At 39.9% G+C, this 13,137-nt stretch overlaps 1 protein-coding gene across 2 annotated transcripts in view; it reads left to right on the top strand.

The window, feature by feature from the left end:
- The window catches only part of WDR7 (WD repeat domain 7), a 258,462-nt gene that overhangs the window by 58,398 nt on the left and 186,927 nt on the right, over positions 1–13,137 (top strand). The window contains exons 17-19 of one of the 2 annotated variants that reach the window (XM_063128220.1): positions 1,315–1,404; positions 5,702–5,820; positions 8,834–8,957. In XM_063128220.1, the coding sequence (XP_062984290.1) occupies positions 1,315–1,404; positions 5,702–5,820; positions 8,834–8,957 (333 nt within the window). The remainder of the gene's footprint in view (positions 1–1,314; positions 1,405–5,701; positions 5,821–8,833; positions 8,958–13,137) is intronic. The other variant, XM_063128219.1, reaches the window with a different exon arrangement.

Below are 13,137 nucleotides of genomic sequence, written 5' to 3'. Positions count from 1 at the left end.
GCCAGCTGCTGTTACTTTCAGTTACACTGATTGATATAAACAATGACAACCAGAGAGACTGTCCTATTCCCCCCACTCTCATCACAAAAGAGCCAAGCTTAACTATCGAACAGTAAACTTGCGATTGGAGTCTGAGTGCGCGTTTTGGAAAGCCCATGCATTTATCAGTGCGAGTCCTTTACCAACTCTGGTGCGTCTTTTTGGGGGGTGGGGGGGTGGGGGTCCACACATGCTAGCTGGTTTACCGCTTTACGCGTGCCACCATGATGCATTCGTGTGGAAATCATAGAAGAAGTAATTTTGATGCAGATGTCTTAGAGTGACAAAAGAAGTTCACTGCATGAAAACCAAACATACCATTCAGGAAACAATGCTTAATCTGTTCTGGAGCCTGGGCCTATTGTCATTCTGCAATGGAATAAAGGACAGGGATTAATTTGAAGATGCTTGTGCATGACATATGGTAATTCCCTGCAAGAAGGAAGTGTCAGCTAGTGACCTCTAAATCTTAACATTGACCTCTGGTTGTAGAATGGTGTGTGCCATAAGGTCTGCCTGTCCTTTCATATGATAATTTGATTCATGGAGCATTAGCGAAACTATAAAGTTTATGGCTGCCTTTGGACTGCCTTCACATTAAAAAATAAGGACCCCACCACAATTCACAAAATGGCCCTCGTAAAACTGCAGAAATTTTAATTTGGCAAAAACTATTTTGAGCAATTAACTTTTAAGTGGCTTTCACTAAAACTAGTTGAGAATACACACTAAATCAATCTTAACATGGTCCTAAAGAGATTAGTTTCCAAGGTGTTTTATTCCGCCTGGCCTTAAAACAATTTTCAGAGGTCAAAACATTCAAAATTAGGCTTTATTCAGGAAGAGGGGAGGGGGGTCTGGTGTGGATGACTATATCCACTTCCTTTAAGGTTATAATTGTATGTCATTTTAAGGGCAGCCAGGGTATTGCCCATAGTGACACATGGTTTCTGTTGGCATGTGTAACTGTGGCCAGGGTTACGATACACTTTCGCGCACTCCCCATTCCTTAAAATGGAATTGCTGCAATAGTTCTTTGAGTAAAATTTCCGGGTGCAGTCCAAGACAACAAATTATCTCCTCGCGTTCTATAATTGGTTTGTTTTTGCTTTCACTGTCACGCGTTTCGGAAGGTCTTTGTATGGTAATACTTTCAGTTAATAAAGTCCTGGAGAAGTTCTGTTTTTCTTCATTCTTTGGTAATACTAACCAGTCTTTTCTTTTCTGGAAACGTCTGTCTTCATTTTCCTCTTTATTTCTTCTTTCCTGCTCAAGTTGCTCCTGCTGTTTCTGCTAGTACCGAAGCTGATCACTCTGGCTCTGACCCTGCTCCTCCTTTACATACCTGTTTCTTAGTAAATGAAGGTATTCTTGCCTCAGTTTCTATCTACTTGGCCTTTTTTTCCTTTTAACTAACTTGCTCTCTCATTGTTGTTACATGCCTCTCTTAATCTACACATTCATTCACTGTGCAATTTGAAGACAAGCTTCACTTAGCAACCTTTATTTGCAACTAATGATTAGTCTTAATTCATTTCCCCTGCCTTTGGGGCAGATCATGCCGCCTCTAAGTGATGACTGCATATCACTTAAACAGCTAACTTATCTGACTGGAAAAGAAATTTATATTTAATGTATTAAGATCTTTAAGTTCAATTTGTCAAACCTCTTTCATGTTAGTGCTGGGAAGGGGGCAGAGGGAGAACAGTCACATATTTAAAATATCTGATTGCAGAATGAGGATTTGAGAAATTGAATTGGAACTGTTTTGGGGCTTAAGGAAATTAGTTACCTTCTGAATTACTTTCCTACTGATGAAAATCAGGTTTATTTTTGAATACAGATGATGGGTTGTTGTTTTTCAATCGGAATATATTTAAGGGCTTTGTTGACATTATTTTATCTGAAACCTTGTGATACAGGCTTGTACTGTGCCGCTCAATTTTTCTTTTAGAAAGACCTTCAGCTAATATGTGAATCTGTTACTTTTGGCAACTATAAAGATTGTAATTGTGATCTGCAAATGACCAAAAATTGAGCACTTAACTCTGCTTAGCTTTGTTAACTGCAGTGGAGCTAAGTTGATTCCAAGTGGAGGGGTGTCAGTTTCAAAGATTTGTAGATCACACTACTTGTAGACATTTTGATAACATTTACTGCTTATGGATTCCTGTGTCTGTCTGTCAGTGGAACAGATGACCACTGGGGAATGGGTTCCCCTTTCTCCAGCAGTCCCCGTGCATCCCCCCTCCATTTCTTCCAGAAGGTTGGGGTACTTTCTGGACAAGATTTGGGGGAGGTGAGCTTCAGAGGAAAGGAAGGGGAAGTCCCATTGTGCGAGTAGAAGTCTCGTCATGTAATGTTTCTGGTCATGTAATTTTGGATGTTGCTGTATAACACATGGACAAGCTTTCTATCATTTGTGTGAGTTGTTCTCATTTTAAAAATTCAGTTTCAGAGAGTCTTTTAAAAAATTCAGTTTTCCCTTTACAGTGAAATAGACAATAATTTCCCAACAATTAACACAAATGAGTCTGGCTTGGGCACACATTAACCTAATTTGCATGAGATCGTAACATTCAATGGCAAATTTGTGGTTTAATTAATTTGTGGGGAAACACATGCCGCTACCAGCTTTCAGCAATAACTTGCGAACACCCAGTTTGTAGATTGTTAGTATGACATCTGAAGCCGGACACTTTGGGTTATTCATGGGTTAAAAACACATACACCAAATTAACTGATAGTTTGTTCTTAGGTTAGTTTTGGGTTGTTTAACCCATGAATAACCCAAAGTATCTGGGTTCATACATCATGCCAGCAACCTACGAATGTGGTGTTCGTAGGTTGTTTCTGCAAACTGGAAGTGGTTTGCATCCTTCACATTGTGCATTAATTAATTATTAATTAAACCACAGTTTGCCGCCAAATGCCACTGTAACGCGCAAACAGCCTCCTTGTTTGTATTCCTTAGTTTTCATGCTAAGAGAGAAGTGCTTCATTTAATTCTTAGTAGGTTCAAGTCTTCCTCTAAGTAGTGGTTAGAAGAAATCCATTAGGAGTAAGCAGCAATCCAGCTTACTTCTAGAGTGATTGAAGGACAAATGAAATTTGCCACATGGTAGCAAATGTGCCCATTTTCAATTTTTGAATCGAAACTCAGTTTTGCTAGTTTAGGAACTTCTCTCAATCACTTAGTTTGTATGCATTTTCACCCTTTTTTCTGGATTAGTCTCATGGTTATCCCATCCAGTATTACACAGTGATTGAAGCGATGCCATAATACTATGTAACCAGACAGACTTAACTACATGTGAGGGCAAATGAGAGTAATGCAAAGTAAAGGCAATTTAATAAATATTTTTGCAGGGCAGCTTTTAAAAAAGCAAAGTGAAGTGGAGATATTGTTCAACACAGCAAACAATATTTTTGCTTCAACTCTAGCTATTAGAACCAACTAAACGTGAAACAAAGTGTAATGTGTGCACAAACCTGGGTGTATTTAAAACTTTATAATGAGAACATGTAAGAAATGAATTTCTATAGTTAACATTGTAAATAAGCCTCTGAAGTATTGCATATTGACCGAGGAACAATTCTACTATAAAACCAGTTGCTTTTTAAAACTTGTATTAGTGAACATCAAAAGCAGCATTTAACCTAATGCTTTTGGTGGAGTAGCACTGTTTAGAACTTTGTGTGTTTTTTCTCATGGCTTGAGAAGCTACTGTTGAATTATTTTCGTGTGTGCGATTTTTTTTTAATTCAGTGTTTTTGATGGCTGAATGTCCATGTCTGGCTTTATATATTGGCTGCAATCCTGCACGTAATTTGCTGATATGTAGTTTAGTTTATAGCAGGGTCACCATGATCCCCAAAAGACTGATAGTGGTACCTGACTATTTTGTTGCTTTGTTATTATTATTCAAGGTTGCAGCCCTAAATAATAATAATAGTAGTAATAATAATAATAATTCTTGTGCTTCGGAATTGCCAGTATTTTTCAGCCTTGCTGCTATGGCATTGAATATGCAGGACAATCCGCCATAAATCTGAACCACCAGCTTGTAGCTAATTGTTCTCCATTGCTCTTCTTCCATACACCGATGAAGAAGGAATATAAAACATTGAGCAAGATGTAATTTCCTCTACAAATAAAACCAGGGTGGGATTAGAGTTTGTGTATCCAGGTTAGCCTCTCTTAGCTGCTAACTCAATCCCACCATTTCCCTCTTCTTCCCTCTCTTCTTGTGCCTGATAGCACATCCGTACCATGTTCTTTCCTACAGGATAGGTCACTTCTTGCTAGCTGTGCTGTTGCTAGAGGTGGCTTGTGAACCTGTGGGCACAGGGCAGGATTGCAGCCTTTGTTTTCATGTGTTTCTGTGTCTTTAACCATGTAATAAATCTGTAGCATGAAAAAGAGAATTGATTGAAATAAACTGGTTTTAGGTGGAAGAGGAAGGTTTGTTGAAGCATGAATCTTGTATCCAGTCCAGTGAAATGTGATGGTTTTAAAAATGGCATCTCTTGTTCATGCCATTATCTATCTATCTATCTATCTATCTATCTATCTATCTCTTTTTAGATTTAAATTATAATGGGATACTATGGTTTGGATCCAAAGAACTGTGAGTGGAAGGGAAATAGCTGCTAGTGCATCCACCCCAGCATTGTTGCTGGCATACAATTTTGGCTTGTTTGGGAGCAACAAACTAGGACCCCACATTTGGGTGTCATAATAACATAAGAGCCATGCTGGAACAGGCAAGGGTCCATCTAGTTTCTGTTCACACAGTAGCCAACCAGCTGTCAACCAGGAACCCACAAGCCGGTCATGATAATCTCTCCCTTCCTATCTAATTTTTTACCCATTCGTGTGAAGGGAAAAGTGAATGGACTGCATTCATTTATAGTAAGCCAGAATTAGCCAGGAATCCTTACTGATCATTATGTGCAAAAGTAGGCATCGAGTCATAAATATAAATATATCAAGCATGTTTGTACCCATGGTTTCTCTGAAGTGAAGATGTTTTCTGCATATGGAAGGACACCTTTGGATCCAATGCGTTGTAGATGTATGTATGGGATTGAACTATGGCGTGGTTTTGGATCATGACCATCATTGGGGGCCCAGAGGAGGTCAGTAGGAAGGGTAGAAGAAACAAAACAGTATTCTTCTCATGGCTTTTGACACACAGCCCTTTTCTCAACAGCCCCCAGCTTTATCTCAATAATGGGGGTTCTTAGTTGCTTTAGAAAATAAGTTACGCAAGTGTATGTTATAGAAGGATAATCATTGAGTGTGGGGTATTTCTTGACGTAGTGCCCCATTATGTCTAGCTTGTCTACCTTGGCTGAAGTGTTTCCAGCCTCATATGCTAAGAACAGCAGATTCCCCTCTCAGATGAGATGGAAAGGCAGAAGCAAAGGCAACAATATAAAGCTTTTGTAGTTAATATGAACTTCAAATAATTTTTATTGCCTTTATGATCAGGAAGAAAGGCTCACATCCATTCACTTATTATAATATGCTGCCTGAGATATAATTTATTCTAAAAAGTACTCACTGTGTGCAGGCAAACCATGGTAATGTTCTGAATGATGTACTTGATTGCCTCTGGGGTGGCAGTTTTTATATGTTTTCCCTGTATCTTAACAGGGTGGAGTCAGCTTGCTGCTATGCATTGTGTTATGCTCCCTGACCTGTTGGGCCTGGATAAATTTAGACCACCTCTCCTTGAAATGTTGGCTCGTAGATGGCAAGATCGATGCTTGGAGGTACTTTTTTTTTTTGGTATTGAAGGCAGCGGGGTGGGGGCAGGGAATGAATGTGTTGGCCAACGTGGGGAATATTATTTTTATGTTGGATATATTGTTCCAAGAAAAGTATACTATAATTCTGGTTTAAAGGTTGGATTTATATATAGATATATGCAATTCAATTTGCAGGTCACTTTTGTAAAATGGAGAGTTAATATCCCTGTATGACAACAGTATATTGTAGTTAAATGGGAAGCTAGACTTCAGAGAACAGGATTAATACAAAGGGCATGATGAATCTCGCCGGCCACTGGATGTCGTTGTTGTTCCATCAGAACAGATGGAACCACTTTTGAATACCAAAAGCCTCTGTTCCCATAAGCTACGTACCGTTTCAATATATTTGGATTAAGCTGCACATCGTTAGTTTACTCTTCATGCATCAGCAGTTCAATAACTGCTGTAAACTTAGTTTTTATCCTTTTCAATAACACTATGCTTATTTTTAAAAGGAGAGGATGACAGAGGGAGACATGTATGGAGATCAGAACCCTTTGAAGATATTTCTTTGATGTTAAATGTTGATATGCATGTTGGTTGGTTTGTTTTAAAATTAGTATTACTTTTTCCTAGGCAACAGTTTTAATTTCTGATACGTGCCATTTAGAGAACTATCTTATGGCCCTAGATAGCATCTGGGGGACCATAGGGTACTTCGGATTCCTGGATCCGAGATCAGAGACAGAGCTCTGACGTCAGGGTCGGGAATCCATGCTTTCCGCCCCTCCCCCTTGCAGCCAGTGCAGAGAGAACTGCACCGGCTGCTTCTCTCAGGTCGGAAAAGTGATCTCGGAGAGTGGATAGAAGGGGTGTTTTAGTGGGTGTGGAGGAGAGGGGACTGGGGAGACTGGGATACAAGCTATTCTGAGGTCTCTCCAGCTTCCTTTCTTCCCCCTCTGGAATGCCCCCGGCCACACAGGCAAAAAAGCCTGTCTAACTAAAATGCAGAGTGGGAGGAGCTGTGGAGATAATGATGATCACCTTGGCCATTCTGTTTGCTCTGCACTGGATGTTTGTAATCCTCTGAGTTTGAATTCATAATAGGATTTCACACCCTTAATTTTTATATATATATATATAGATAATGTTAGACAGAAATTAAAACAACATAATTGACGTCTGCAATCAGGTTTCCAACATATTCAAATTCTAGAACCATTTTCTATTATTCTAGTGAAGAGGAGACAGGCCTTCAGCTAAGAGGTTTTTCAAGCTAGTTTTTATAGAGAGGCTGCTGAGTTGTTTGAATGTAACTCTGCTAGCCAGCAAATGGGGTTGGCATGTACTATTTTTGATAAATGACTATCTGGCCTTGACACCACATCTATGCTGTTGTGGCAAAAAAAAATATGTTGATTGTGCAGCTTTAAAAGAAATATATGAGGAGCAGACCTGTGACATTTACAGTAGAGTTTTTAAGCTGGTCCTTGGCTTAATTGAAAATCTGCTGCTGGAATTGTGCAGTAGTGGTGGAGTCCATGCACACCATGGCTGATAAAACCTTGCTCAGTGCCTGTCTAATCTTTTATTTCAGCTTCTAGCCTGCCTCATCCCAAAGGCTTGGCAGAAAGAAGGTGGGTCCCCCCCCCCCAATGTGGCTGGTGAACACCTAGCAAAATTCATAACATTTCAGGTTTAAATCTCATGAATGCTGGAATGACAGATCATTGTTGGAAGCTTCATGCAACCTAGCAACTCTTAAAGTTCCATACTTGTATTTTAAGAGATTACTCTGTTCTGTGACTCTAGCCAATGGCAGATTTTCAACGACTCAGTTCAGGCAACACATTTCTCTATCCAGTGGGAAAATTCCACTGAACGATTGAGTTTGTAGTGGGTACTCCCCACACAACATGTTCTAACTCCACCATTGTGTGACTGTGGGCTACCGTGGAGTTGAGTAAAAGGCAACGCGACTTTTGATTGACGGTTCCTCCACCCTCTCTTCTCCCTCAGTCCTCCTAATGGTATCCCATCAGCCATTGCTGCAAAAAAAACCCAAAACAATCCCAGCAGCTCTCCTCGAGCAGCAATCGCTCCTTTCACCGCTCTTGCCAGAGAACTCTGTAGCCAGTGGGAAAAGTCAACTCAATGCAATAGGAAATTCCACGGAGCCCTCCACACAACACAACAGTTGTGGAGGAACTCTCCTCTGCACAGCGTGGATGTTAAGCATCGAGTGTTTTCTAAAAAAAACACTGTGTGTGTGGGGGGGGGGAGGTTTCCCGCCAGACAACACATTTCTCAACAGTTGGTAAAAACTCCACTGTGGAGTTCTAAAACCACCGTTGAGAAATGTGTTGTCTGAACTGAGCCAATTATGCCTGACTTGTTAAACCATGGCTAAGGCCCAGTTTGTATGCTGGTACAATGGTGAGGTTGCAACTTCTCAGTGGTGGCTTTCCTTGATGCTCTGGTAAACTCTTCCTACTGGAATCAGGTGATTTCCACCCTGCAAGCTTACTCATAACTGTTTGAGACTCTTTCATTTCATTAGCCTTGCCCATATGGTTCTTCCAACTACATATTGCCAGATCAGGATGGGGAGAAGCCATAAGACAGCAGCTCTTCCTGTTCTGCTGCTCATATAATGTATGAGGTGGACCTAGGAGTACTTCTGTGTCACTGAATTGACTAAAAAGAATAATCCTCTGAACAATTCTCTTGTGCCTAAATGGATGATAGAGGCATATCAGGGTCTCAACTTGCTAGATCTGCAAAAAGAGCATTTCTAAAAGAGTGCTATTTATCTTACAAACTGTGACTTTGCCTGGATAAGTTATCATTAGCTGCCAATATACAATTTATTTTGTTTCCCTGCATTATACATGTTTTCCCCTAGAATTATCCCTTAACTTGATTAACTAAAGACACTTTTTGAAGCCCAGAGACTTTTGCTTGGGTGAGTTTACAAATACACATGGATATTACGGAGTCCCATTGCAAACACTTGTTCTGATTGGATTTGCAGGTCAGAGAAGCTGCCCAGGCCTTGCTGTTAGCAGAACTGAGAAGAATTGAACAGGCAGGGAGGAAGGAAACCATTGACATGTGGGCTCCCTATTTACCACAGTATATGGACAGTGTTATATCACGTAAGTATTATCCATGTAATCCAAAGTTTAAGAAATGTGTTTATATATTTGTGATATTTGTATACTGCTAAATATAATGAAATCCCTAAGCGGTTTGCATATAAATATTAAAATTAAAATCACATTTAAAATACAGTATTAGAAACAATTCTAGCAACATGAGGAACAGTAAGACGGAGCAGCATGATTAATTTAATTACAGGCCTGGGAAAACCTGAGTGAACAAGTGTGTTTTAAGGAGGCATTTGAAAGATCACATCCTTTCTGCCTCCCGAATTGCATAGGGGAGGGTTTTTCAGAGGGTAGGTGCTGCCACTGAGAAGGCCCTCCATCTAGATATTACATGGTGGCATTTGGTTAATTTCAGAATATATCGCTAAAGTAACTGTAGAAATTAATATATTTCATAGGGAAAACTTGACCTTATTTTGTGTATGCACTTGTTTGGAAAAAGTTAATTAGAACTATAGCCACATTCTGTGAGTCATGGCACTACGAAGTAAATGTTGAGGACTGGTGAATGTGAAGGCATTTGATGTTGGGTAGATGCTATTCATGTGTTACCACGACTTCCCGTCATTGCAATAATATGTGTCCCTACACTAGCAACTACAGCTGTTGCCAGATGTGGTATGCACAGTAATGGAGGGACGAAAGTGTTTCAGTTCACTAGCATAAAATGTTAACATTAAAGAGGTATGTTGCAAGTAACAATTAAAATTTATGTCAAATTAAAGCCCGCTCCAACCCCTTTTTATTTGTCTTTTAAAAAATCAATGATATTGGAAGAGAACAATAGTATTACATTTGGCGCATTTAGTGTTCTAAAATGGATCCAGCAAGACAATATACATATTACAAAACATTTTCAAATGTTTTGCGGGATCTTTCAAAAGCTGTCCGTGCCCATTTCTGTAATATTGGGCTACTAGAGAAAAAGGCCTGTTCTGTTCTCCAACTACTGGAATTCTTCTGTAGATTCTCCAACTACTAGATTCTTCTGTAGGTGTGTGTGTGTGTGTGTGTGTGTGTGTGTGTGTGTGTGTGTGTGTAATACAGTTATTGATCCAGTATCAAATGTATGGAGAACCAGGTTTCTGTGTGTGGATCCCTCTGCATCCTTAGCTTGCCTTGCATGAATTGTTGTCCTCTGGTCTTATGCTGTGTTCATACAGCTCCCTAACACAGTTGGTCTTTTGGGGTGGCTACAGGACCTTGGTATAGGTCAGATCCTCTTCCTTTCAGTTCTCTATGGGGAAGGATAAGGGGAAATTGAAAGGCTACATCAGGGTGACCAAATACAAAATCTTGAATTTCTTTTTGTCAAGCGTGCTTTGTATGTTAAATGCCAATTGTTTTTTTCAAAGATATATAATGATCTTGTTAAATTTAAATGGGATATATAGTTTAGATCTACATAGGGTCATTCTATGCTGTTCCATGAACAAGTTTCAGTAAAAAATAACCTTAAGGTTTTGGGCCTTACGTTTCGCACAAATATTACTCGTGTCAAACAATTATACGGAAGAACTAGATTGGCTAAGAGATTGCCTACGTTCAGATGTCATGATAAGCCATCGTTTATCATGAGCAGAATTAGCCTCAGTAAGCCTTGGCCTTGTTCACTTCCCTCATTCCTCTCCTCTTCTAGTATGATTGCAGGAGGAGATGAGAAGCTTTTGTTCCTGTTTTTGTTTTAGATACAGTTTAGTGTTATGCCTGAGCCACCCAAAGAGCTTGGGCTGTTGGGCGGTATAGAGATGGAATAAATGAAATGAAACCTTAAATGATGGTTAATCTTAACCATGGTTTGTTTGAAACAAGCTAGCTTCATAACCACAGATTAGATTCCCTTTTTGAAACCGCCTTTTAAGTAAACATGTCATTTTCGGAGGTGTGGAGAAAATTGTTAGGGAGACATTTTCTCCCTCTCTCATAATACCAGAACCAAGTTCATCCCATGAAGCTGATTAGTGTCAGATTCAGAAGAAATAAAAGGAAGGACTTTTTCTCACAGCACATAGTCAAACTATGGATTTTGCACCACAAGATGTAGTGATGGCCACCAATTTGGATGGTTTTAAAAGGGGGCTAGATAGGGCTATCATTGCTTACTAGTCCTAATGGCTATGTGCTACCTCCAGTAACAGAGGCAGTAAGCCTATGCACACCTGTTGCTGGGCAGCATGGGCAGAAGGGTACTATTGCACTCATATCCTACTTGTGAGCTTCCATTGGGGCATCCGTTTGGCCACTGTGCGAACAGAATACTGGACTATATGGACCTTGGTCTGACCCAGCATGGCTCTTCTTACGTTCTTAGGGAAGATTATGTACACTGCCTTCAGTTCCTTGGAGGAAAAAGGCAGGATATAAATGCACATAATAATAATAATAATAATAATAATAATAATAATAATAATAATAATAATAATAATGGTTTTACTTTTGGGCCCATATTGGGCTGGATCTATTGCACTCCTGATAACCCCACTGCTTCTAAATTTGGGTGCAGCAGCCATGATAACTTTTTGCAGGGGTGAATTAGGGGCAAAACAAACCCATGTAAAGCCAGGCCAAACTCCAGAATAGTCTAGAGTACGACTTGACATGGATCTTTTGGTGGTGGTGGTGGGGTCTGACTAGCAGAATTCACATCATTACTGTCACCGATTTCACCACATGGATATTGAAAACAAGTAGTTCCTTGTTGTGATTCTTGCGGCTTGGGACCACAATACCTGTCAGAAGGCCTCTCCCGACATTAATATACCCGGTCACTACGTTCAACATCTAAGGTCCTCCTCCGGGTGCCTACTCCGAGAGAGGCTCGGAGTGTGGCAACGAGGGACAGGGCCTTTTCGGTGGTGGCCCCCAGACTATGGAACGATCTCCCTGACGAGGCTCGCCTGGTGCCAACGCTGCTATCTTTCCGGTGCCAGGTTAAGACTTTCCTCTTTGCCCAGGCATATGACAGCACATCTTAATCACCCACATGTTTATTTTAATGATTTTTAATGCTTCATGTATGTACGTTCTGTGTTTTAGAATTTTAAGTTTTGTATACTTGTTTTTATCTCATTTTAGAATTTCTGTAAACCGCCCAGAGAGCTCTAGCTATGGGGGTGGTATATAAATGTAATAAATAAATAAGTGGCCATGCTAATTAGCCCTGAGTCATGAGATTATGATGCACTTCCAGGGGTAACTATGTCAGTCTGTTGTAGCAAAAACAACCATCAGCTTTATGGCACTGTAAAGACTTAACAAATGCAATATATCATGTGGTTTTGTTGAGTGCACAAGAAAAAGAAGAGAGGGAAGCTGCCAGGTGTGCAGAAATATATTTATTGAACCCAATGGATTTCAAATATAAATATTTCTCCGGAGGCACTATACGATATAAAAATATACAAAGCATTTATATGAAAAGGAAACTTTTATAAAAGGGAATAAAAACTAGCTATAAAAAGGGCAATCAAATTATGTTTTGTATTTTGACATTTAAATATTGGATTCGATCCAGCCATAGTGAATCCTTAGTCATGACTAACTGAATTCCCATGGGATTGGATTCAACGCTATCATTTTGCTGCTGGAAACAGTTCTGTCAGTGGAATTAGGAGAGGGGTGATTTCCCCTGTCCCTCCGTGCACCCTCAAAATCTGTTCTGGGGGGCTGGGAAACCCTTTGGAGCAGATTTTAGGGTTGCATAGAGGGCTGCAGGTCGGAGGAGAGAGGGAGAAATTTCCATCACACTAGAAGATTTCCACTAGCATGACATTAGATTTAAGTCATTGATTTCAATGGGTCATCTGTAAGTATATCTAAGTCTGAATCCAACCAGTTATTTTGCATAAGTGATATATTTAGTTATACATTCATATTAAAAAACAAACAAACTAAAAACCACATCCAAACAAACAAAAGGCACAAACCTATGCATGCCGAGACAGAAAAAAGTCCTACAACTCCCAACATTCCCTAGCCCAGATGGCTAGCTGGGGAACGTTGGGCATTGTAGGACTTTTTTTCTGTCTAAACATGCATAAAATTGCGGTTTTAATTATAGAACCGCAAACAAATGTAGACAGTGCCTGCAAAAACAACTCTTATCATCTTGTAATCCTATAGCAAGACATTATTTTATGGTACGCAAGCCTCTGGAAGCAGACGGACA

This window comes from Elgaria multicarinata, chromosome 6 (assembly GCF_023053635.1).
Source record: "Elgaria multicarinata webbii isolate HBS135686 ecotype San Diego chromosome 6, rElgMul1.1.pri, whole genome shotgun sequence".
Lineage (NCBI taxonomy): Eukaryota > Metazoa > Chordata > Lepidosauria > Squamata > Anguidae > Elgaria > Elgaria multicarinata.
Note: the sequence above shows the minus strand (reverse complement) of the source record. Positions and strands in the feature narration are given on the sequence as shown.